A 25,189-nucleotide genomic window follows, 5' to 3' on the forward strand; every position below is an offset into this window, starting at 1 on the left:
AGGCTGTGTAAGGGCTATTTTACCAAGAAGGAGAGTGATGGAGTGCTGCATCAGATGACCTGGCCTCCACAATCCCCCGACCTCAACCCAATTGAGATGGATTGGGATGAGTTGGACTGCAGAGTGAAGGAAAAGCAGCCAACAAGTGCTCAGCATATGTGGGAACTCCTTCAAGACTATTGGAAAAGCATTCCAGGTGAAGCTGGTTGAGAGAATGCCAAGAGTGTGCAAAGTTGTCATCAAGACAAAGGGTGGCTATTTGAAGAATCTCAAATCTCAAATATATTTTGATTTGTTTAACACATTTTTGGTTACTACATGATTCCATGTGTTATTTCATAGTTTTGATGTCTTCATTATTATTCTACATTGTAGAAAATAGTAAAAATAAAGAAAAACCCTTGAATGAGTAGGTGTGTCCAACCTGTTGACTGGTACTGTAGGTTGCCCTCAACTAATAAAGACTAATATCACACAAGCCATTTTAGCATTTGAATGCCACGCAGATGTGCAAGATCAGGAAAAGGCACTGACTAGTGCCGCGTTCTGCATGGGCCATATAGCTGAATGTGTTGTTAAATGATCTGCATGGGCCATATAGCTGAATATGTTGATGAATGATCTGCATGGGACATACAGCTGAATATGTTGTTGATCTGCATGGGCCATACAGCTGAATATGTTGATGAATGATCTGCATGGGCCACACAGCTGAATATGTTGATGAATGATCTGCATGGGCCATATAGCTGAATATGTTGTTGATCTGCATGGGCCATATAGCTGAATATGTTGTTGGATGATCTGCGTGGGCCATATAGCTGAATATGTTGTTGAATGATCTGCACGGGCCATATAGCTGAATATGTTGTTGATCTGCATGGGCCATATAGCTGAATATGTTGTTGGATGATCTGCATGGGCCATATAGCTGAATATGTTGATGAATGATCTGCATGGGCCATATAGCTGAATATGTTGTTGAATGATCTGCATGGGCCATATAGCTGAATATGTTGTTGAATGATCTGCACGGGCCATATAGCTGAATATGTTGTTGAATGATCTGCACGGGCCATATAGCTGAATATGTTGTTGAATGATCTGCACGGGCCATACAGCTGAATATGTTGTTGAATGATCTGCATGGGCCATATAGCTGAATATGTTGTTGAATGATCTGCGTGGGCCATATAGCTGAATATGTTGTTGAATGATCTGCATGGGCCATACAGCTGAATATGTTGTTGAATGATCTGCATGGGCCATACAGCTGAATATGTTGTTGATCTGCATGGGCCATACAGCTGAATATGTTGTTGAATGATCTGCATGGGCCATATAGCTGAATATGTTGTTGAATGATCTGCATGGGCCATATAGCTGAATATGTTGTTGATCTGCATGGGCCATATAGCTGAATATGTTGATGAATGATCTCCATGGGCCATATAGCTGAATATGTTGTTGAATGATCTGCATGGGCCATATAGCTGAATATGTTGTTGATCTGCATGGGCCATATAGCTGAATATGTTGATGAATGATCTGCATGGGCCATACAGCTGAATATGTTGTTGAATGATCTGCGTGGGCCATATAGCTGAATATGTTGTTGAATGATCTGCGTGGGCCATATAGCTGAATATGTTGTTGATCTGCATGGGCCATACAGCTGAATATGTTGATGAATGATCTGCATTGCCATACAGCTGAATATGTTGATGAATGATCTGCATGGGCCATACAGCTGAATATGTTGTTGATCTGCATGGGCCATACAGCTGAATATGTTGTTGAATGATCTGCATGGGCCATATAGCTGAATATGTTGTTGAATGATCTGCGTGGGCCATATAGCTGAATATGTTGTTGAATGATCTGCATGGGCCATATAGCTGAATATGTTGTTGAATGATCTGCATGGGCCATACAGCTGAATATGTTGTTGATCTGCATGGGCCATATAGCTGAATATGTTGTTGAATGATCTGCATGGGCCATATAGCTGAATATGTTGATGAATGATCTCCATGGGCCATATAGCTGAATATGTTGTTGAATGATCTGCATGGGCCATATAGCTGAATATGTTGTTGAATGATCTCCATGGGCCATATAGCTGAATATGTTGTTGAACGATATGCATGGGCCATATAGCTGAATATGTTGTCGAATGATCTGCATGGGCCATACAGCTGAATATGTTGTCGAATGATCTGCATGGGCCATATAGCTGAATATGTTGTTGAATGATCTGCACGGGCCATTTAGCTGAATATGTTGTTGAATGATCTGCACGGGCCATATAGCTGAATATGTTGTTGAATGATCTGCATGGGCCATACAGCTGAATATGTTGTTGAATGATCTGCATGGGCCATACAGCTGAATATGTTGTTGAATGATCTGCACGGGCCATTTAACTGAATATGTTGTTGAATGATCTGCACGGGCCATATAGCTGAATATGTTGTTGAATGATCTGCATGGGCCATACAGCTGAATATGTTGTTGAATGATCTGCATGGGCCATACAGCTGAATATGTTGTTGAATGATCTGCATGGGCCATACAGCTGAATATGTTGATGAATGATCTGCATGGGCCATACAGCTGAATATGTTGATGAATGATCTGCATGGGCCATACAGCTGAATATGTTGTTGATCTGCATTGGGCCATACAGCTGAATATGTTGTTGAATGATCTGCGTGGGCCATATATCTGAATATGTTGTTGAATGATCTGCATGGGCCATATAGCTGAATATGTTGTTGAATGATCTGCATGGGCCATATATCTGAATATGTTGTTGAATGATCTGCATGGGCCATATATCTGAATATGTTGTTGAATGATCTGCATGGGCCATATAGCTGAATATGTTGATGAATGATCTCCATGGGCCATATAGCTGAATATGTTGATGAATGATCTCCATGGGCCATATAGCTGAATATGTTGTTGAATGATCTCCATGGGCCATATAGCTGAATATGTTGTTGAATGATCTGCATGGGCCATATAGCTGAATATGTTGTTGAATGATCTGCACGGGCCATATAGCTGAATATGTTGTTGAATGATCTGCACGGGCCATATAGCTGAATATGTTGTTGAATGATCTGCATGGGCCATATAGCTGAATATGTTGTTGAATGATCTGCATGGGCCATATAGCTGAATATGTTGTTGAATGATCTGCATGGGCCATATAGCTGAATATGTTGTTGAACGATATGCATGGGCCATATAGCTGAATATGTTGTTGAACGATATGCATGGGCCATATAGCTGAATATGTTGTTGAATGATCTGCACGGGCCATATAGCTGAATATGTTGTTGAATGATCTGCATGGGCCATACAGCTGAATATGTTGTTGAATGATCTGCATGGGCCATACAGCTGAATATGTTGTTGATTGATCTGCATGGGCCATACAGCTGAATATGTTGATGAATGATCTGCATTGCCATACAGCTGAATATGTTGATGAATGATCTGCATGGGCCATACAGCTGAATATGTTGTTGAATGATCTGCATGGGCCATATAGCTGAATATGTTGTTGATCTGCATGGGCCATATAGCTGAATATGTTGTTGAATGATCTGCATGGGCCATATAGCTGAATATGTTGTTGATCTGCATGGGCCATATAGCTGAATATGTTGATGAATGATCTCCATGGGCCATATAGCTGAATATGTTGTTGAATGATCTCCATGGGCCATATAGCTGAATATGTTGTTGAATGATCTGCATGGGCCATATAGCTGAATATGTTGTTGAATGATCTGCATGGGCCATATAGCTGAATATGTTGTTGAACGATATGCATGGGCCATATAGCTGAATATGTTGTTGAATGATCTGCATGGGCCATACAGCTGAATATGTTGTTGAATGATCTGCATGGGCCATACAGCTGAATATGTTGTCGAATGATCTGCATGAGCCATACAGCTGAATATGTTGTTGAATGATCTGCATGGGCCATACAGCTGAATATGTTGATGAATGATCTGCATTGCCATACAGCTGAATATGTTGATGAATGATCTGCATGGGCCATATAGCTGAATATGTTGTTGATCTCCATGGGCCATACAGCTGAATATGTTGTTGATCTGCATGGGCCATACAGCTGAATATGTTGTTGAATGATCTGCATGGGCCATATAGCTGAATATGTTGTTGATCTGCATGGGCCATATAGCTGAATATGTTGTTGAATGATCTGCATGGGCCATACAGCTGAATATGTTGATGAATGATCTCCATGGGCCATATAGCTGAATATGTTGTTGATCTGCATGGGCCATACAGCTGAATATGTTGTTGAATGATCTGCATGGGCCATATAGCTGAATATGTTGTTGAATGATCTGCGTGGGCCATACAGCTGAATATGTTGTTGAATGATCTCCATGGGCCATACAGCTGAATATGTTGTTGAATGATCTGCACGGGCCATATAGCTGAATATGTTGTTGAATGATCTGCATGGGCCATATAGCTGAATATGTTGTTGAATGATCTGCATGGGCCATACAGCTGAATATGTTGTTGAATGATCTGCATGGGCCATACAGCTGAATATGTTGTTGAATGATCTGCATGGGCCATATAGCTGAATATGTTGTTGATCTGCATGGGCCATATAGCTGAATATGTTGTTGAATGATCTGCATGGGCCATATAGCTGAATATGTTGTTGATCTGCATGGGCCATATAGCTGAATATGTTGTTGAATGATCTGCATGGGCCATATAGCTGAATATGTTGTTGAATGATCTGCATGGGCCATACAGCTGAATATGTTGTTGAACGATATGCATGGGCCATATAGCTGAATATGTTGTTGAATGATCTGCACGGGCCATTTAGCTGAATATGTTGTTGAATGATCTGCACGGGCCATATAGCTGAATATGTTGTTGAATGATCTGCATGGGCCATACAGCTGAATATGTTGTTGAACGATATGCATGGGCCATATAGCTGAATATGTTGTTGAATGATCTGCACGGGCCATTTAGCTGAATATGTTGTTGAATGATCTGCACGGGCCATATAGCTGAATATGTTGTTGAATGATCTGCACGGGCCATATAGCTGAATATGTTGTTGAATGATCTGCATGGGCCATATAGCTGAATATGTTGTTGAATGATCTGCACGGGCCATATAGCTGAAGCCTATTTTTATAAACGGAAACTCTGGCATCTAATTATCTTAAAAGCCTAATGTTCTCGTTTCTTTCCGTTCGATATGAATATGACTTCAGTTTTACGCATCCTGGCTTACTTCCTATTTATCTCAGAAAGTTTAGTTGTTTTTTTGAATAACCTACAAATGTCAGGCCTAAAAGTAATGATGAGAGAGAGAGAACAAACAATAGCAAGATAGAAACATCTAATGAGTAAGTTTGAACAGAGTTGAACAAAGCTTAGTCTAACAGAATGAATGTATTTTTTGCCGTTGTGAACCAAACAGCCAAAAGCCAAATCCTACTCTAACTGAAATGTCATAAAAAGCATTAAGACAAGTTAAAGTTACGTGGATCTAATGTCAGCATCTATAGACACACAGCTTTGTTTTAAATGACAAATATTACAGGCAACAACAAAGTTAAATTGAGCAAAACAAATTCAAGATGGGGAGAAAAACAAATCGAACGATAAATCAAAAAGAACAAATCTCGTGAAAGAAATGAAGGGTAGGTTGGTATATTAGAATAGTATTGTGCAGCCTATCTACAACACATAGAAGCCTAGACCTAATGAAATGGGACGATGAGGTGAAAACGTTGATTATTGAATAGGAGGGATCCAGTTCTGGGGACAGCAGAGTTGCGTGGTCTACCGCCGGGCCCTTGATGATTTATACAACCCCATCACACGACGCACAGCCAGCGAGGCTCTCTCACTGTCACTTGCTCTATCTGCACACACTCTTTCCTGCAACGGTGCCAAGAAAATAATTGGCTTCAAAATATATTTGTCATAATTCCTCCCGGAACAGAGCCCAAGGTCAATACGTTTTTGTGATTATTTTAAATACATTTTTAGTTGGCTGCTACGGGCGATAAGATCGTATATCAGGAGATTGTACAAGTACAGAATCATTATGGTACAGACCAAACCTGGTTGACACCCTGTTTGACACTCCTCTCTTACCTTTGTACTCTGGTGTAAACTCCTTCATCTCAGGCAGGGACTCATAAAAGGTTAAGGTTAGTGGTTAGGGTCACAGATTAGAGGTCAGGGTTTAACTCTTACCTTTGTACTCTGGTGTAAACTCCTTCATCTCAGGCAGGGACTCATAAAAGGTTAAGGTTAGTGGTTAGGGTCACAGATTAGAGGTCAGGGTTTAACTCTTACCTTTGTACTCTGGTGTAAACTCCTTCATCTCAGGCGGTAGCGACTCGTAGAAGCGTTGCTCCCGGGTGATGAGTGGTTTACACACCGTGTGGTCGTCGTAGCGCATCATACTGGTGTGTCCTCCCACCTGGTGTACGAAGGGTTCTAGAGACACCCCTCCACACCGCCTGCCCCCCAGCCCCAGGCCTGGCCCAAACCCTAACCCTGCCTGGCCCCCCAGCCCTAAACCTGCCGGGCCCTGGCCCACCAGCCCTAAACCTGCCTGGCCCCCCAGCCCTAAACCTGCCTGGCCCCCCAGCACTAACCCTGACTGGCCCCCCAGCCCTAGCCCTGCCTGGCCCCCCAGCCCTAAACCTGCCGGGCCCTGGCCCACCAGCCCTAAACCTGCCTGGCCCCCCAGCACTAACCCTGCCTGGCCCCCCAGCCCTAGCCCTGCCTGGCCCCCCAGCCCTAGCCCTGCCTGGCCCAGTGCCCCCAGCCCTAGCCCTGCCTGGCCCCCCAGCCCTAGCCCTGCCTGGCCCAGTGCCCCCAGCCCTAACCCTGCCTGGCCCTGCCCCAGTCCTAACCCTGCCTGGCTCTGCCCCAGTGCCCCCAGTCCTAACCCTGCCTGGCTCTGCCCCAGTGCCCCCAGCCCTAACCCTGCCTGGCCCTGCCCCAGTCCTAACCCTGCCTGGTTCTGCCCCAGTGCCCCCAGTCCTAACCCTGCCTGGCTCTGCCCCAGTGCCCCCAGTCCTAACCCTGCCTGGCCCTGCCCCAGTCCTAACCCTGCCTGGTTCTGCCCCAGTGCCCCCAGTCCTAACCCTGCCTGGCCCTGCCCCAGTCCTAACCCTGCCTGGTTCTGCCCCAGTGCCCCCAGTCCTAACCCTGCCTGGCCCTGCCCCAGTCCTAACCTTGCCTGGCTCTGCCCCAGTGCCCCTAGTCCTAACCCTGCCTGGCCCTGACCCAGTCCTAACCCTGCCTGGCCCTGACCCAGTCCTAACCCTGCCTGGCTCTGCCCCAGTGCCCCCAGTCCTAACCCTGCCTGGCCCTGACCCAGTCCTAACCCTGCCTGGCTCGCTCCGTTCTTCCCTGATGCTCCTTCCATGGTGTGGGAGAGGCACATGGCGTGAGAGGACCTGGTGGGGGTGGCAGGGGCGCGGGCTGGGGGGCGCAGGGCGGGCGGTTGGGAGCGCACGCTGCTGCCGGGAGGGGGAGGAGCCAGCCCGCCGGCCGCAACCCAAACGGATCAATCAGATCTCAGCTCCTCGATGAATAGCACTGGGCGAGGACGTCACACCTTCACCAGCCACCTGAGAGATGGAAGGAAAGAGAGGGAACACAGAGGGAGAGAGAGAGAAAGAGAGAGAAAAAGAGAGAGAAAGAGAAAGCGAAAGAGAGCGAGAGAGAGAGAGAGAGAGGAGAACGTCAGGCAGAAGTTCTACTAATTGAGGCCTAACCATTATTTCAGCAGGTAAATCAATTAGGATGAGCTGAGTTGACACAGACATCAGCATGAGGAATCAGAGCCACAACACGGCCGGTTACTTCCCCCTCCCATGCTCTCTAGGGATTGGCTAATGGTGGGTGGATGCCAGAGAGCGATGTGTATCTGTCTGTGTTTAATGGTAGCTAGCCATCTGCAGAGCTCCCTGCTCTGCCTGGATACCCTGTCCTGTAGACACGTTATTACATTAGCCTGGTCCATGTCAGCACACACACACACACCGTCCACACACACAGTCCCCACTCTCACACACACACCGTCCACACACACACAGTCCCCACTCTCACACACCTAACAGTCAGTCTGACACTCTCTTACAGAGACAAACACACATGAGTACCAGCATCTCTCAACCACCACAGGCCTGTCCCCCCCCCCCACCCCCCCCACATCGTCAACCCCTGATGCCCAGACAATCAAGCTACAGTAAATCTCCCAGACAATCTGCAGTGCACTATGGGTATTGTAAGATAATTCATAACAAGCCATACATCTAAAGACAGTCCCTGGTAATCCCTGACCATTTAGTTTGAGTTTAGTGAACAGACGGTCTGTCTGTTGTCTTTGAAAGGTCATCCCATCTGTAATATCACTCAGTTACATCCAGCCAGCCAGCGAGAGAGAGACACACAGAGATAGACGGAAATAGAGCAAGAGAGAGAGAGAGAATCAGGGTCTTACTTGAGTTATTGATCTAACCATAAGCAGAATTGCATTCCAAGCATTTCCCATGAGGCCAGAATGTGGTGCTGTGTGTGTATTGCGTGTGGTCCCATCAGGAATCAGTTCAAACTACAGTACAGGGGGGTCCCAGGTGTTGTCAGGAGAGTCAGGGGGGTCCCAGGTGTTGTCAGGAGAGTCAGGGGGGTCCCAGGTGTTGTCAGGAGAGTCAGGGGGGACACAGGGCTCAGAGGAGAGTCGGGGGGGACACAGGGCTCAGAGGAGAGTCGGGGGGGACACAGGGCTCAGAGGAGAGTCGGGGGGGGGGGACACAGGGCTCAGAGGAGAGTCGGGGGGGGGGACACAGGGCTCAGAGGAGAGTCGGGGGGGGGGACACAGGGCTCAGAGGAGAGTCGGGGGGGGGGGGGGGGGACACAGGGCTCAGAGGAGAGTCGGGGGGGGGACACAGGGCTCAGAGGAGAGTCGGGGGGGGACACAGGGCTCAGAGGAGAGTCGGGGGGGGGGGGACACAGGGCTCAGAGGAGAGTCGGGGGGGACACAGGGCTCAGAGGAGAGTCGGGGGGGGACAAAGGGCTCAGAGGAGAGTCGGGGGGGGACACAGGGCTCAGAGGAGAGTCATGGGGGGGGGACACAAGGCTCAGAGGAGAGTCGGGGGGGGACACAGGGCTCAGAGGAGAGTCGGGGGGGGACACAGGGCTCAGAGGAGAGTCGGGGGGGGGGACACAGGGCTCAGAGGAGAGTCGGGGGGGACACAGGGCTCAGAGGAGAGTCGGAGGGGACAAAGGGCTCAGAGGAGAGCCGGGGGGGGACACAGGGCTCAGAGGAGAGTCATGGGGGGGACACAAGGCTCAGAGGAGAGTCGGGGGGGGGGGGGGGGGGGGGGACGACGACGACACAGGGCTCAGAGGAGAGTCGGGGGGGGGGGGGGGGGACACAGGGCTCAGAGGAGAGTCGGGGGGGGGGGGGGGGACGACACAGGGCTCAGAGGAGAGTCGGGGATCTGGGATTGAACCTTGACATGACAACATAGGCTGCCAGTGGAACATTCATGGAAAAAGGTTGGATGCATTTATCTATAGGTTTAATCTGCCGAAAACCAATCAGGCTCCTTTTCCATGTAACAGAGAGACAGACACTCAGCTCACCTGACTCACTGGATTATTAAACTGACAATGAACACACAAAACATGTAGGCTACACCTCACAACACAAGCTCTCCAAATAATCTACTGTTACTTTCATAGTGAGAAAAATCAGGATCACAAAATCACTTCATCAAACAGAACAATACGTTTTTCTTTGATGCTGCTATGGCTGATATACCAGTTTTACAACCCAGAGGCAAAGACATTACACAAATAGAATAACATGGATTCCAAAGAGCAGCAAAGACATTAGATTAGACAAGCCAGCAGTATTGGGAACAGACAGTCAAGCCAGCAGTATTGGGAACAGACAGTCAAGCCAGCAGTATTGGGAACAGACAGTCAAGCCAGCAGTATTGGGAACAGACAGTCAAGCCAGCAGTATTGGGAACAGACCGTCAAGCCAGCAGTATTGGGAACAGACAGTCAAGCCAGCAAAATTGGGAACAGACAGTCAAGCCAGCAGTATTGGGAACAGACAGTCAAGCCAGCAGTATTGGGAACAGACAGTCAAGCCAGCAGTATTGGGAACAGACAGTCAAGCCAGCAGTATTGGGAACAGACAGTCAAGCCAGCAGTATTGGCAACAGACAGTCAAGCGAGCAGTATTGGGAACAGACAGTCAAGCCAGCAGTATTGGGAACAGACAGTCAAGCCAGCAGTATTGGGAACAGACAGTCAAGCCAGCAGTATTGGGAACAGACAGTCAAGCCAGCAGTATTGGGAACAGACAGTCAAGCCAGCAGTATTGGGAACAGACAGTCAAGCCAGCAGTATTGGGAACAGACAGTCAAGCCAGCAGTATTGGGAACAGACCGTCAAGCCAGCAGTATTGGGAACAGACAGTCAAGCCAGCAGTATTGGGAACAGACAGTAAAGCCAGCAGTATTGGGAATAGACAGTCAAGCCAGCAGTATTGGGAACAGACCGTCAAGCCAGCAGTATTGGGAACAGACAGTCAAGCCAGCAGTATTGGGAACAGACCGTCAAGCCAGCAGTATTGTGACTATCATTGATAATGAATAGAGTAGCGGGGGCACCGGTTAGGCGAGGTAATCGAGGTAATATGTACATAGAGTGACTATCATTGATAATAAGTAGAGTAGCAGAAGTGTAAAAATGGGAGGTGGGGGCAATGCAAATAGTCCAGCTAGCCATTTGATTAGCTGTTCAGAAGTCTTATGGCTTGGGGGGGGTAGAAGCTGTTAAGAAGCCTTTTGGACCTAGACTTGACGCCTCGGTACTGCTTGCCGTGCGGTAGCAGAGAACAGTCTATGACTTGGCTGACTGGAGTCTTTGGACATTTTTTGGGCCTTCCTCTGACACCGCCTGGTATAGATGGCAGGAAGCTTGCCCCCCCACTACCCTCTGTGGTGCCTTGCGGTCGGAGGCCGAGCAGTTGCCATACCAGGCAGTGATGCAACCAGTCAGCATGCTCTCGATGGTGCGGTGTAAAACTTTGAGGATCTGAGGACCCATGCCAAATCTTTTCAGTCTCCTGAGGGGGAATAGGCTTTGTCGTGCCCTCTTCACGACTGTCTTGGTGTGTTTGGACCATGATAGTTGGTGATGTGGACACCAAGCAACTTGAAGCTCTCAACCTGCTCCACTGCAGCCCCGTCGATGAGCATGGGGGCGTGCTCGGTCCTCCTTTTCCTGTAGTCCACAATCATCTCCTTTGTCTTGATCACGTTGAGGGAGAGGTTGTTGTCCTGACACCACACGGCCAGGTCTCTGACCTTCTCCCTATAGGCTGTATCATCGTTGTCGGTGATCAGGCCTACCACTGTTGTATCATCTGCAAACTTAATGATGGTGTTGGAGTCGTGCCTAGCCGTGCAGTCATGAGTGAATAGGGGGTACAGGAGGGGACTGAGCACGCACCCCTGGGGGGCCCCTGTGTTGAGGATCAGCGTGGCAGATGTGCTGTTTTTTTACTTTATTTGTATATTTAACTAGGCAAGTCAGTTAAAAAATATATCTTATTTTCAATGACCGCCTACCAGGGAACAGTGGGTTAAATGCCTTGTTCAGGGGCAGAACGACATATTTTTACCTTGTCAGCTCGGGGATTCGATCCAGCAACCTTTTGGTTACTGGCCCAACGCTCTAACCACTAGGCTACCTGTTACCTACCCTAACCACCTGTGGGCAGCCTGTCAGGAAGTCCAGGATCCAGTTGCAGAGGGAGGTGTTTAGTCCCAGGGTCCTTAGCTTATTGATGAGCTTTGAGGGCACTATGGTGTTGAACGCTGAGCTGTAGTCAATGAATAGCATTCTCACATAGGTGTTCCTTTTGTCCAGGTGGGAAAGGGCAGTGTGGAGTGCAATAAAGATTGCATCATATGTTGGGACGGTATGCGAATTGGAGTGGGTCCAGGGTTTCCGGCATGATGGTGTTGATGTGAGCCCTGACCAGCCTTTCAAAGCACTTCATGGCTACCGACGTGAGTGCTACGGATCGATAGTCATTTAGGCAGGTTGCCTTTGTGTTCTTGGGCACAGGGACTATGGTGGTCTGCTTGAAACATGTTGGTATTACAGACTCAGACAGGGAGAGGTTGCCAGTTGGTCAGTGCATGATTCATGCAGGGCAGTAATGTTATGAGTTGGGATTATGGTTCATTGTTTAGCTAGCTAGCTACATGTCTAAACAAAAGACTCCACTATGCAAGTAACTATTTCAATAGAATGCTTATGATGTCACAGTGACAACTGTCGATATACATAGCTGGTAAATTCACTCTGGCTATCTACTCCGATTTCAGAGCACTCTCGTCTGAGTGTGCCAGAGCGCAGAACAACTGACGAATTTACGGACGCTCAACACCGGTTGAATATGGCCGGTGTCAGTAAAAGTTGTCAAAAAAGCCTAACTAAATTATTGCCAGCAGCACAGTAGCAGTCACCAACGCTCTGGATAACATGAAAACAGCCTAACCAGCTCTGCTAGGGCGAGTAAAATGATCAGAGTGAGCTGTTCTCTCATTTGTGTCTAGAAGTAGCTAGCTAAAGTTAGCCAGTTAGCTTCGGTGCTTGACTGCTGTTGTTCTCCCTCTTTGACTCTTTTCCTCTAACCCGTCATTGTAAAATAATAATTTCTTCTTAACCGACTTGCCTAGTTTAATAAAGGTTAAATATTTTTTTTAAATCTGGTGGGCCCCTGTGAAACTGCGGTACGCCACTGGGTGTAGAGACAAGAGTACAATGGCCACTGCCATTAGAGACTGACTGACAGGCTTTGAATAACCCAGGGGGAATCTAGCCTAAATGAACATACTGCAGCCAGCGCTGCCCAGTGTACCCTCAGCCCTACCCTCCCTACCCACCCACCCCTCCTTACCCTACCCACCCCACCCTCCCTGCCCACCATCCAGCCTCTGCTTTTTCAATGGCATCACCAACCAGTCCAGCACAGAACTTTCTGCCAGCGGCGGATCACATGAGTCTCAGGAGGAGGGGAAGTCATGGTGGCTTCTCTGTGGCTGGGCCTGTGGCTTGGCCTGTGGCAACAACAGTGACATCACCTTGACCCAGCCCTCTCGGTTGGATTTGCATCACCATGAAGGAATGTGACCCTCTGGTAGCGGCAGAGACAGCAAAGCCACAAGTCTACACTAAATTTACGACATTAAAAGGACTAATGCCAGAGGGCGACGGATTAACACGGCCTGACAAAAAAGACTATAAATAGACACCGACAGCTTCTATCGATTCATAATTCTACTACAGATACATTCATTCTACTTAGAGAACAACGTAGACTATATGGTTCAGGGTCCATACAAAATATTCCAAATTGATCTTGACAGCTTCTGTTAATATTTACATTTTAGTCCTTTAGTAGACGCTCTTGTCCAGAGTGACTTACGGCAGTGAGTTTATTTTTATACAGATATCTACAGATATATTCTACATATGCAGACACCTGACTGTCAATTCCTATTCTACTTACAAACGACTACAGCAAGCTACAAACATAGACACACTGGGCCGAAATAGAAGTGTTTGAAAATGTTGGGTGGCTCCCCGTCCCTTGCCTCGATACCCATTTACAGCTAGACCCCCCCGGGTAGATCTGATTTGAGTGACAGCTAGAGATCCTAAGGAAAGGAACGGGACCATGCGACAGTCCTGACTTGTTTGGTCCAGTTGTAGACTATAAAACAGGTGTGGGAGGTCAGACACAAAACGACACGCAATGGCTGTCTATTTCAGAAGACTTTCAGTAGACAGTACATTAGTGTTTCAGTAGACAGTACATTAGTGTTTCAGTAGACAGTACATTAGAGTTTCAGTAGACAGTACATTAGTGTTTCGGTAGACAGTACATTAGTGTTTCAGTAGACTGTACATTAGTGTTTCCATTAGGCATAAACCCTGACCCAGGCATTAAACGCAGAAGACATTTAAAAAAATGTAATTGATTTCAATAATGGACAAGTGCAGGTACCATATAGCACGTCGTCCTCAGTCTCAAAAGGTTTTTTCTCCAGTTTTGTGACAACAGCGATCTCTGTCTCTGTGAAGCCTTGAAACCAGACTTCCCATTGAGTCCATTACCAGCGTGTGGTTTGAGATATTTATTCATTTAAAAGAGATGATCTGGATGAAATAAAAGAGTCTAGGCCAAGGCGTATTTGAAAGACAGGATGTGATATAGCCTACCAAGATAAAGAACAAGTTAACTACTGACTTTCAGCATGCATATAGGGAAGAGACCTCAACTTGTACTGCACTGACTAAGAAGAAAGAGGATTGGTTAAAATAAATGGATAATAAGATGATAGTTGGAGCTGTATTGTTAGATTTCAGTGCGGCCTTTAAATGTTATTGAACGTAATTTATTATTTAGAAGAAGAAAAAAAACATCACCTGCCATCACATGGTCGGAGAGTTATTTATCCAATAGAACTCAGAGTATTCTTCAATAGAAGCTTCTCTAACATCAGATATGTGCAGTGCGGTATCCCTCAGGGCAGTTGCCTTGGTCCCTTACTCTTGACTATTTCTACAAATTATTTGCCACTTGTCTTACAAGAAGCTGAAAGGACTATGAATGCTGATGATTGCACACACTACACATCAGCACCTACAGCCAGTGTGCTCACTGAGACTCTTAGCAAGGAGTTACAGTCAGTGTCAGAATGGGTAATTAACAATAAACTGGTCTTATATACATTTAAAACCAAATGCATTGTATTTGGTTCAAAGCATTCTCTTAGACCTAAACCTCAACTGGAGTTAAGACAGTTGAACAAGTTGAAGAGGCTGAACTCCTAGGAGTAACATTGGATGGTCAGTTATCATGGTCAAGTCACATTGACAAACTTTTTTTGGGGAGATTTATGTCTGTTATAAAAATAAAAAAAATCTGTGTTTGACAAAAAGATCAACTGTACTAGTTGTTCAGGCTATGATCTTGTCCCATCTTGATTACTGTCCGGTAATATGGTCAGGTGCAGCAAAGAAAGACCTAGCTAAGTTGCAGCTGGCTCAAAACAGAGCAGCAAGCCTTGTCCTTAAACTGCACATACAGAACTAACCAACAACATGCATGATAGTCTTTTCTGGTTGAGGAGAACTTGGCTACGTTCCTTCAAGTCTTAAGAAAGATGTTGAAATTGTCTAACCACTTGTATAATGTATTTGGCATACACTTCAAAACAGACATACCCTACCAGACACCCAACTATGGGTTTCTTCACTCCAGCAAAACTAAAAACAGATTTAATGTGTCGCTCAGTTATGTACAGAGCCATATCATCATGGAATGCTCTGCCACCAGAGGTTACTCGGGCAAAAAGCAAGTTTAGCTTTAAAAAATGGATTCAAGGCCTCCCGAGTGGTACAGCGGTCTAAGGCACTACATCACAGCGCTAGAGGTGTCCCTACAGATCTGGATTCAATCCTGGGCTGTAGTCGCAGCCGACCGTGACCCCCATGAGGCGGTAAATTGGCCCAGCGGGTTTGGGGAGGGTTTGGTTGGCTGGGATGCATGCTGACCTCAGGTCGCCAGCTGAAGTGTTTCCTCCGACACATTGGTGCGGCTGGCTTCCGGGTTAAGCGGGCACCGTGTTGAGAAGCAGTGCGGCTTGGCGGTTGTGTTTTCAGAGAACGCATGGCTCTCGACCTTCGCCTCTCCCGAGTCCGTATGGGAGTTAGAACGATAGGACAAGAGTGTAACTACCAATCGGATATCACGAAATTGGGGAGAAAGAGGGGTAAAAAGTACCAAAATTAAAAAAGATTTTGACTGGTACTGTGTACGTGTGTGTGAAAATAAATAAAATAAATATATATATATATATCACAGGTCACACAGGTCACAGGTCACTTCCTGTTGAATTTTGCAGACGTGTTGCTGTGCGTTTTGTTGCTGTGCGTTTTGCTGCCAACTTTACTTTGCTAGCTGACAACTTTACGTTTTGTTTTTTTCTTCTTTTTAATTACCGTTTATACTTTTAGTTTTTCCATCGCAACTTTTTTCCCTCATTCAACTTTTTCACTCCGGACGCTTTATCTGGACATGGTTCGTCAGCACCTTCAACAGCCGAAGCTAAGTAGTAACATTAACATGATGTCTTCTAATTGCAGTCGCTGTACTCATAATATACAGGAGAACGATCGCCTTACGGCGAGGATAGCTGTGCTACAAGCCCAGCTTCAGACGCAATCGTTAGGCAAGGGTAATTTCAGTGTAGGAAAGGAAGAAACAGCGTCTGTGCCACCAGTAAGTACAGATAGTAACGTTAGTATAAACCCCCCCGCACAGTCCCCGCAGCCGGACAACTTTCTCATGGCTTCTGGAGGGAAATGCTGTTGGAATGCTCAACTGGTGTCGCTCATTCAGCCGACAGAAACTTTCAACCGGTTTTCCCCATTATGTAGCGAGTCGGAGTCTGAGGCTGAGTCTTCTCTTGTCTCTACTCCTCCCGCTACGGGGTCTGAGACGCCGAAGGCTCCCACCATTAGCTCTGACAAATTGAAAACCCTAGTCATTGGCGACTCCATTACCCGCAGTATTAGACTTAAAACGAATCACCCAGCGATCATACACTGTTTACCAGGGGGCAGGGCTACCGACGTTAAGGCTAATCTAAAGATGGTGCTGGCTAAAGCTAAATCTGGCGAGTGTAGAGAGTATAGAGATATTGTTATCCACGTCGGCACCAACGATGTTAGGATGAAACAGTCAGAGGTCACCAAGTGCAACATAGCTTCAGCGTGTAAATCAGCTAGAAAGATGTGTCGGCATCGAGTAATTGTCTCTGGCCCCCTCCCAGTTAGGGGGAGTGACGAGCTCTACAGCAGAGTCTCAGCACTCAATCGCTGGTTGAAAACTGTTTTCTGCCCCTCCCAAAAGATAGAATTTGTAGATAATTGGCCCTCTTTCTGGGACTCACCCACAAACAGGACCAAGCCTGACCTGCTGAGGAGTGACGGACTCCATCCTAGCTGGAGGGGTGCTCTCATCTTATCTACCAACATAGACAGGGCTCTAACTCCACAATGAAATAGGGTGCAGGCCAGGCAGCAGGCTGTTAGCCAACCTGCCAGCTTAGTGGAGTCTGCCACTAGCATAGTCAGTGTAGTCAGCTCAGCCATCCCCATTGAGACTGTGTCTGTGCCTCGATCTAGGTTGGGCAAAACTAAACATGGCGGTGTTCGCCTTAGCAATCTCATTAGGATAAAGACCTCCTCCATTCCTGCCATTATTGAAAGAGATCGTGATACCTCACATCTCAAAATAGGGTTACTTAATGTTAGATCCCTCACTTCAAAGGCAGTTATAGTCAATGAACTAATCACTGATCACAATCTTGATGTGATTGGCCTGACTGAAACATGGCTTAAGCCTGATGACTTTATTGTGTTAAATGAGGCCTCACCTCCTGGTTACACTAGTGACCATATCCCCCGTGCATCCCGCAAAGGCGGAGGTGTTGCTAACATTTACGATAGCAAATTTCAATTTACAAAAAAGAAAATGACGTTTTCGTCTTTTGAGCTTCTAGTCATGAAATCTATGCAGCCTACTCAATCACTTTTTATAGCTACTGTTTACAGGCCTCCTGGGCCATATACAGCGTTCCTCTCTGAGTTCCCTGAATTCCTATCGGACCTTGTAGTCATAGCAGATCATATTCTAATTTTTGGTGATTTTAATATTCATATGGAGAAGTCCACAGACCCACTCCAAAAGGCTTTCGGAGCCATCATCGACTCAGTGGGTTTTGTCCAACATGTCTCTGGACCTACTCACTGCCACAGTCATACTCTGGACCTAGTTTTGTCCCATGGAATAAATGTTGTAGATCTTAATGTTTTTCCTCATAATCCTGGACTATCGGACCACCATTTTAGTACGTTTGAAATCGCAACAAATAATCTGCTCAGACCCCAACCAAGGAGCATCAAAAGTCGTGCTATAAATTCAGACAACACAAAAATTCCTTGATGCCCTTCCAGACTCCTTCTGCCTACCCAAGGACGTCAGAGGACAAAAATCAGTTAACAACTTAACTGAGGAACTCAATTTAACCTTGCGCAATACCCTAGATGCAGTTGCACCCCTAAAAACGAAAAACATTTGTCATAAGAAACTAGCTCCCTGGTATACAGAAAATACCCGAGCTTTGAAGCAAGCTTCCAGGAAATTGGAACGGAAATGGCGCCACACCAAACTGGAAGTCTTCCGACTAGCTTGGAAAGACAGTACCGTGCAGTACCGAAGAGCCCTCACTGCTGCTCGATCATCCTACTTTTCCAACTTAATCGAGGAAAATAAGAACAATCCAAAATTTCTTTTTGATACTGTTGCAAAGCTAACTAAAAAGCAGCATTCCCCAAGAGAGGATGGCTTTCACTTCAGCAGTAATAAATTCATGAACTTCTTTGAGGAAAAGATCATGACCATTAGAAAGCAAATTACGGACTCCTCTTTGAATCTGCGTATTCCTCCAGGGCTTAGCTGTCCTGGATCTGCACAGCTCTGCCAGGGCCTGGGATCGGGAGAGACACTTAAGTGTTTTAGTACTATATCTCTTGACACAATGATGAAAATGATCATGGCCTCTAAACCTTCAAGCTGCATACTGGATCCTATTCCTACTAAACTACTGAAAGAGCTGCTTCCTGTGCTTGGCCCTCCTATGTTGAACATAATAAACAGCTCTCTATCCACCGGATGTGTACCAAACTCACTAAAAGTGGCAGTAATAAAGCCTCTCTTGAAAAAGCCAAACCTTGACCCGGAAAATATAAAAAACTATCGGCCTATATCGAATCTTCCATTCCTCTCAAAAATTTTAGAAAAAGCTGTTGCGCAGCAACTCACTGCCTTCCTGAAGACAAACAATGTATACGAAATGCTTCAGTCTGGTTTTAGACCCCATCATAGCACTGAGACTGCACTTGTTAAGGTGGTAAATGACCTTTTAATGGCGTCAGACCGAGGCTCTGCATCTGTCCTCGTGCTACTAGACCTTAGTGCTGCCTTTGACACCATCGATCACCACATTCTTTTGGAGAGACTGGAAACCCAAATTGGTCTACACGGACAAGTTCTGGCCTGGTTTAGATCTTACCTGTCGGAAAGATATCAGTTTGTCTCTGTGAATGGTTTGTCCTCTGACAAATCAACTGTACATTTCGGTGTTCCTCAAGGTTCCGTTTTAGGACCACTATTGTTTTCACTATATATTTTACCTCTTGGGGATGTTATTCGAAAACATAATGTTAACTTTCACTGCTATGCGGATGACACACAGCTGTACATTTCAATGAAACATGGTGAAGCCCCAAAATTGCCCTCGCTAGAAGCCTGTGTTTCAGACATAAGGAAGTGGATGGCTGAAAACTTTCTACTTTTAAACTCGGACAAAACAGAGATGCTTGTTCTAGGTCCCAAGAAACAAAGAGATCTTCTGTTAAATCTGACAATTAATCTTGATGGTTGTAAAGTCGTCTCAAATAAAACTGTGAAGGACCTCGGCGTTACTCTTGACCCTGATCTCTCTTTTGACGAACATATCAAGACTGTTTCAAGGACAGCTTTTTTCCATCTACGTAACATTGCAAAAATCAGAAATGTTCTGTCCAAAAATGATGCAGAAAAATTAATCCATGCATTTGTTACTTCTAGGTTAGACTACTGCAATGCTCTACTTTCCAGCTACCCGGATAAAGCACTAAATAAACTTCAGTTAGTGCTAAATACGGCTGCTAGAATCCTGACTAGAACCAAGAAATTTGATCATATTACTCCAGTGCTAGCTTCCCTACACTGGCTTCCTGTTAAGGCAAGGGCTGATTTCAAGGTTTTACTGTTAACCTATAAAGCGTTACATGGGCTTGCTCCTACCTATCTTTCCGAGTTGGTCCTGCCGTACATACCTATACGTACGCTACGGTCACAAGACGCAGGCCTCCTAATTGTCCCTAGAATTTCTAAGCAAACAGCGGGAGGCAGGGCTTTCTCCTATAGATCTCCATTTTTATGGAACAGTCTGCCTACCCATGTGAGAGACGCAGACTCGGTCTCAACCTTTAAGTCTTTACTGAAGACTTATCTCTTCAGTAGGTCATATGATTGAGTGTAGTCTGGCCCAGGAGTGTGAAGGTGAACGGAAAGGCTCTGGAGCAACGAACCGCCCTTGCTGTCTCTGCCTGGCCGGTTCCCCTCTCTCCACTGGGATTCTCTGCCTCTAACCCTATTACAGGGGCTGAGTCACTGGCTTACTGGTGCTCTTTCATGCCGTCCCTAGGAGGGGTGCGTCACTTGAGTGGGTTGAGTTACTGACGTGATCTTCCTGTCTGGGTTGGCGCCCCCCCTTGGTTTGTGCTGTGGTGGAGATCTTTGTGGGCTATACTCGGCCTTGTCTCAGGATTGTAAGTTGGTGGTTGAAGATTTCCCTCTAGTGGTGCGGGGGCTGTGCTTTGGCAAAGTGGGTGGGGTTATATCCTTCCTGTTTGGCCCTGTCCGGGGGTATCTTCGGATGGGGCCACAGTGTCTCCTGACCGCTCCTGTCTCAGCCTCCAGTATTTATGCTGCAGTAGTTTATGTGTCGGGGGGCTAGGGTCAGTTGGTTATACCTGGAGTACTTCTCCTGTCTTATCCAGTGTCCTGTGTGAATTTAAGTATGCTCTCTCTAATTCTCTCGTTCTCTCTTTCTTTCTCTCTCTCTGAGAACCTGAGCCCTAGGACCATACGTCAGGACTACCGGGCGTGGTGACTCCTTGCTGTCCCCAGTCCGCCTGGCCTTGCTGCTATTCCAGTTTCAGCTGTTCTGCCTGCGGTTATGGAACCGCCACCTGTCCCAGACCTGTTGTTTTTCAACTCTTAATGATCGGCTATGAAAAGCCAACTGAAAATTATTCATGATTATTATTTGACCATGCTTGTCACTTATGAACATTTTTGAACATCTTGGCATAGTTCTGTTATAATCTCCACCCGGCACAGCCAGAAGAGGACTGGCCACCCCTCATAGCCTGGTTCCTCTCTAGGTTTCTTCCTAGGTTTTGGCCTTTCTAGGGAGTTTTTCCTAGCCACCGTGCTTCTACAACTGCATTACTAGCTGTTTGGGGTTTTAGGCTGGGTTTCTGTACAGCACTTCGAGATATTAGCTAATGTACGAAGGGCTATATAAAATAAACTTGATTGATTGATTGATTGATATATATATATACACACACACACACACACAGTCAAAAGTTTGGACACCTACTTATTCAAGGATTTTATTTGAACTATTTTCTAAATTGTAGAATAATAGTGAAGACATCAAAACTATGAAATAACACATTTGGAAAAATGTAATAACCCCCCCAAAAAATGTTTAAATAAAAATATATTTGATATATTTGAGATTCTTCAAAGTACCCACCCTTTGACTTGGTGACAGCTTTGCACACGCTTGGCAATTTCTCAACGAGCTTCACAAGGTAGTCACCTGGAATGTATTTAAATGAACAGGTGTACTTTGTTAAAAGTTAATTTGTGGAATTTCTTTCCTTCTTAATGCGTTTGAGCAAATCAATTGCGTTGTGAGAAGGTCGGAGTTGTATACATAAGACATTTGTTCTTAACTGACTTGCCTAGTTAAATAAAGGTTAAATAAAAAAAATATGCAATGAACCTCACAAAAGTGATTTCTGTTCTCGTTATGAAATGATCAACTTTACCCTTTATATCTAAAAATCATTTGAAGCAAAACTACCAAAACTATTAATGATGGTGAACCTGAACAATCAAAATGTTTTGTAAACCCAGTTCAACAGGTATAGCCAGATGAGAGTTTTGCCTCCAGTAGTTGACCTTTATTACTGTGCATAGATCACAATAACCTAACAATTTACATACAGTACCAGTCAAGGGTTTGCTTAATTTTTAAAAATATTTTCTACATTGTAGAATAATAGTGAAGACATCAAAAGTGATGTAGTAACCAAAAAAAGTGTTAAACAAATGAAATATATTTTTGATTCTTCAAAGTAGTCACCCTTTTCCTTGATGACAGATTTGCACACTCTTGGCATTCTCTCAACCAGCATCATGAGGTATCACCTGGAATGCATTTCAATTAACATTGTTCAAAGTTAATTTGTGGAATTTCTTTCCAGAAAAATGTCTTCATGTGTTTGAGCCAATCAGTTGTGTTGTGACAAGGTATACAGAAGATAGCCCTATGTGGTAAAAGACCAAGTCTATATTATGGCAAGAACAGCTCAAAGAAGCAAAGAAAACGGCAGTCCATCATTACTTTAAGACATGAAGGTCAGTCGTTCAGCACAATTTCAACAACTTTGAAAGTTTCAAGTGCAGTCGCAAAAACCTTCAAGCGATATGATGAAACTGGCTCTCATGAGGACCGCCACAGGAAAGGAAAACCCAGAGTTATCTCTGCTGCAGAGGATAAGTTCATTAGAATTACCAGCCTCAGAAATTGTAGCCCAAATAAATGCTTCACAGAGTTCAAGCAACAGACACATCTCAACATCAACTGTTCAGAGAGAACTGCATGAATCAGGCCTTCATGGTAAAATTTATGCAAAGAAACCACAACTAAAGTACACCAATAAGAAGAAGAGACTTGCTTAGGACAAGAAACATGAGCAGTGGACATTAGACAGGTGGAAATATGTCTAATGATTTCAAATTTGATATTTTTTGTTCCAACTGCTGTCTTTGTGAACAGAGTATCTCAGCATGTGTGGTTCCCACCGTGAAGCACGGAGGTGGTGGTGTGATGGTGCTTTGCTGGTGATACTGTCAGTGATTTAAACCTTGTGTAGTCTTAACATTCTGTATACTCCCCTTGTCCTAAGGGTCAACAATGGCCCGCCTTCACTCAACCCCTAAAATAAAGGAGCTTAATTGATTTTAACCCCCAAATCTATTTTGCATGAAGAAACAACCTGTCATTCATCAAACATTGTGAATATCTGGGTATTCCCCTTATCCCTCTTGTTTTGCAAGAGATAGCACTTGTATAGCCTAAGAAAGTAGCAGAAATGAACAGAAAGTAGTTTTGAATACATTTTATTGAAGGGAAACAATAACAGTCTTGAACTAATTTGGCAACATAGTGATATATTCGTATATACTGTACAATGATGATTTCAACGACAAAATACTCGTCTTCTCCCATTTGTTTAAGCCCCCACCAACAACACTTAACAACAACAATGCATAATAATAAAATAAGATACAAAACAAAAACGTGAAGAACATAAATAAATCAACTCAAATTAGCACATGTAGGACAGTATGCAAGTGTGTTTGCATGGACTTTGCAGATGTATTTCTCACATGTGCAGCACATAGTATTTGTTTTACATTCTTTCTTTGGTGGGCAGAATTGGCATCTCCTCTTGCCTGGCCCAGCTGCAGCCTCAGGTGGATCAGGACAAGATTCAGCTCCCTGAACAGCTTTCACAAGCGCTGCAGAGGCTGCTGTGCGGGAGAGGCGTTCCCTTCTTTGAATGTGTTGGGTTACGAGTGCCTTTCCCAGCTGCTCCAGGAACACCCTCCTCTTGTTCCGCTTATCAGGCATCCAGGTAGGGATGATCTTGTTCCATATCACGAAGGTATTGTATGAGGACACATCAATGATGCTATGAAAGATGACCAGGGGCCAGCGGGCAGTCATCCTCCTGCAGCTGTAAGTTTCAATCCCCTTGTCCAGGTTGTCCACGCCTCCTTTGTTGTGGTTGTAGTCCAGGATGATAGCTGGCTTCCTGTCCTCACGATCACTGATCTCAGCCGTTTTGTGCAGGGTGCTCAGGATGACCACATTCTTGTTCCTCTTTGGGAGGTAAGAAACTAGAGTGGTGGTGGGGGTGAAGGCAAACTTTGATGAGAAGGCCTCTCTCCCCCTTGTTGCGAGGAGTGCAGGGGGGAGCTCAGGCTTGTTCTTTCTAACTGTGCCAACCATGGTGATCTTCCTCTTCAGGAGCTGCTGGCTGAGTTCAATCAGTAGCACACATAATCTCAATTTCTCATTATGTGTGTCTGTGGTTGTAAATGATTTGATAACTGCCGGGTCAAAAATGACCCTAAAACAATCTTTGTATCCTGGTGGTGTACAGCTTTCAGGGAAATATGAACAAAGGAGATGTTTCACTTTGTCTAATGTTGGAAAAGGAAAAGTCATCAAATTTCAAGTTGAAAAACTATCATTTTGTGGGTTCTCTCTGCTGTTAAACATCGTGGTGGGTCATTGTTGACCCTTAAGACAACACAAGGGTTATTTAGCATTCAAGGCACACTTAACCAGCATGGCTACCACAGCATTCTGCAGCGATACGCCATCCCATCTGGTTTGCGCTTAGTGGGACTATCGTTTGTTTTTCAACAGGACAATGACCCAACAGACCTTCAGGGCAAAAGGAGAGTGATGGAGTGCTGCATCAGATGACCTGACCTCCACAATCACCCGACCTCAACCCAATTGAGATGGTTTGGGATGAGTTGGACCGCAGAGTGAAGCAAAAGCAGCCAACAAGTGCTCAGCATATGTGGGAACTCCTTCAAGACTGTTGGAAAAGCATTACGGGTGAAGCTGGTTGAGAGAATGCCGAGAGCGTGCAAAGCTGTGATCAAGGCAAAGGGTGGCTACTTTGAAGAATCTCAAATATATTTAGATTTGTTTAACACTTTCTGGTTACTACATGATACCATATGTGTTATTTCATAGTTGTGATGTCTTCATTATTATTCTACAATGTAGAAAATAGTAAAAATAAAGAAAAACCCTTGAATGAGTAGATTTTCAAACTTTTGACTGGTACTGTATGTATGTATGTTTAAAAAAGCATTGCATCACTGTGCCTCTCCTCTAAAGATCTAATTTAACTGTAGTGTATATAAGAATATCAATATAAATATATGAATAATGTGTAAATACTATTTCTGCTGTCTTTCATATATACAACTCTTATTTAATGTTTTTATGTAATATCTTATGTTGTCCATTACGGT

General features: G+C 45.3%; 1 protein-coding gene across 2 annotated transcripts in view; it reads right to left on the reverse strand.

Moving 5' to 3' along the window:
• Window positions 1–25,189, reverse strand: part of LOC120058146 (inositol hexakisphosphate kinase 1-like) — a 127,919-nt gene that overhangs the window by 63,837 nt on the left and 38,893 nt on the right. Inside the window, exons 2-3 of one of the 2 annotated variants that reach the window (XM_039006623.1) lie at window positions 7,426–7,682; window positions 6,394–6,549 (exon numbers count right to left, since the gene is read on the reverse strand). In XM_039006623.1, the coding sequence (XP_038862551.1) occupies window positions 6,394–6,549; window positions 7,426–7,495 (226 nt within the window). In that variant the 5' untranslated portion in view covers window positions 7,496–7,682. Of the gene's footprint in view, window positions 1–6,189; window positions 6,362–6,393; window positions 6,550–7,425; window positions 7,683–25,189 lie in introns of those variants that run through there. The other variant, XM_039006616.1, reaches the window with a different exon arrangement.

The sequence above is a fragment of the Salvelinus namaycush genome, chromosome 2 (assembly GCF_016432855.1).
Source record: "Salvelinus namaycush isolate Seneca chromosome 2, SaNama_1.0, whole genome shotgun sequence".
NCBI classification, from domain to species: domain Eukaryota; kingdom Metazoa; phylum Chordata; class Actinopteri; order Salmoniformes; family Salmonidae; genus Salvelinus; species Salvelinus namaycush.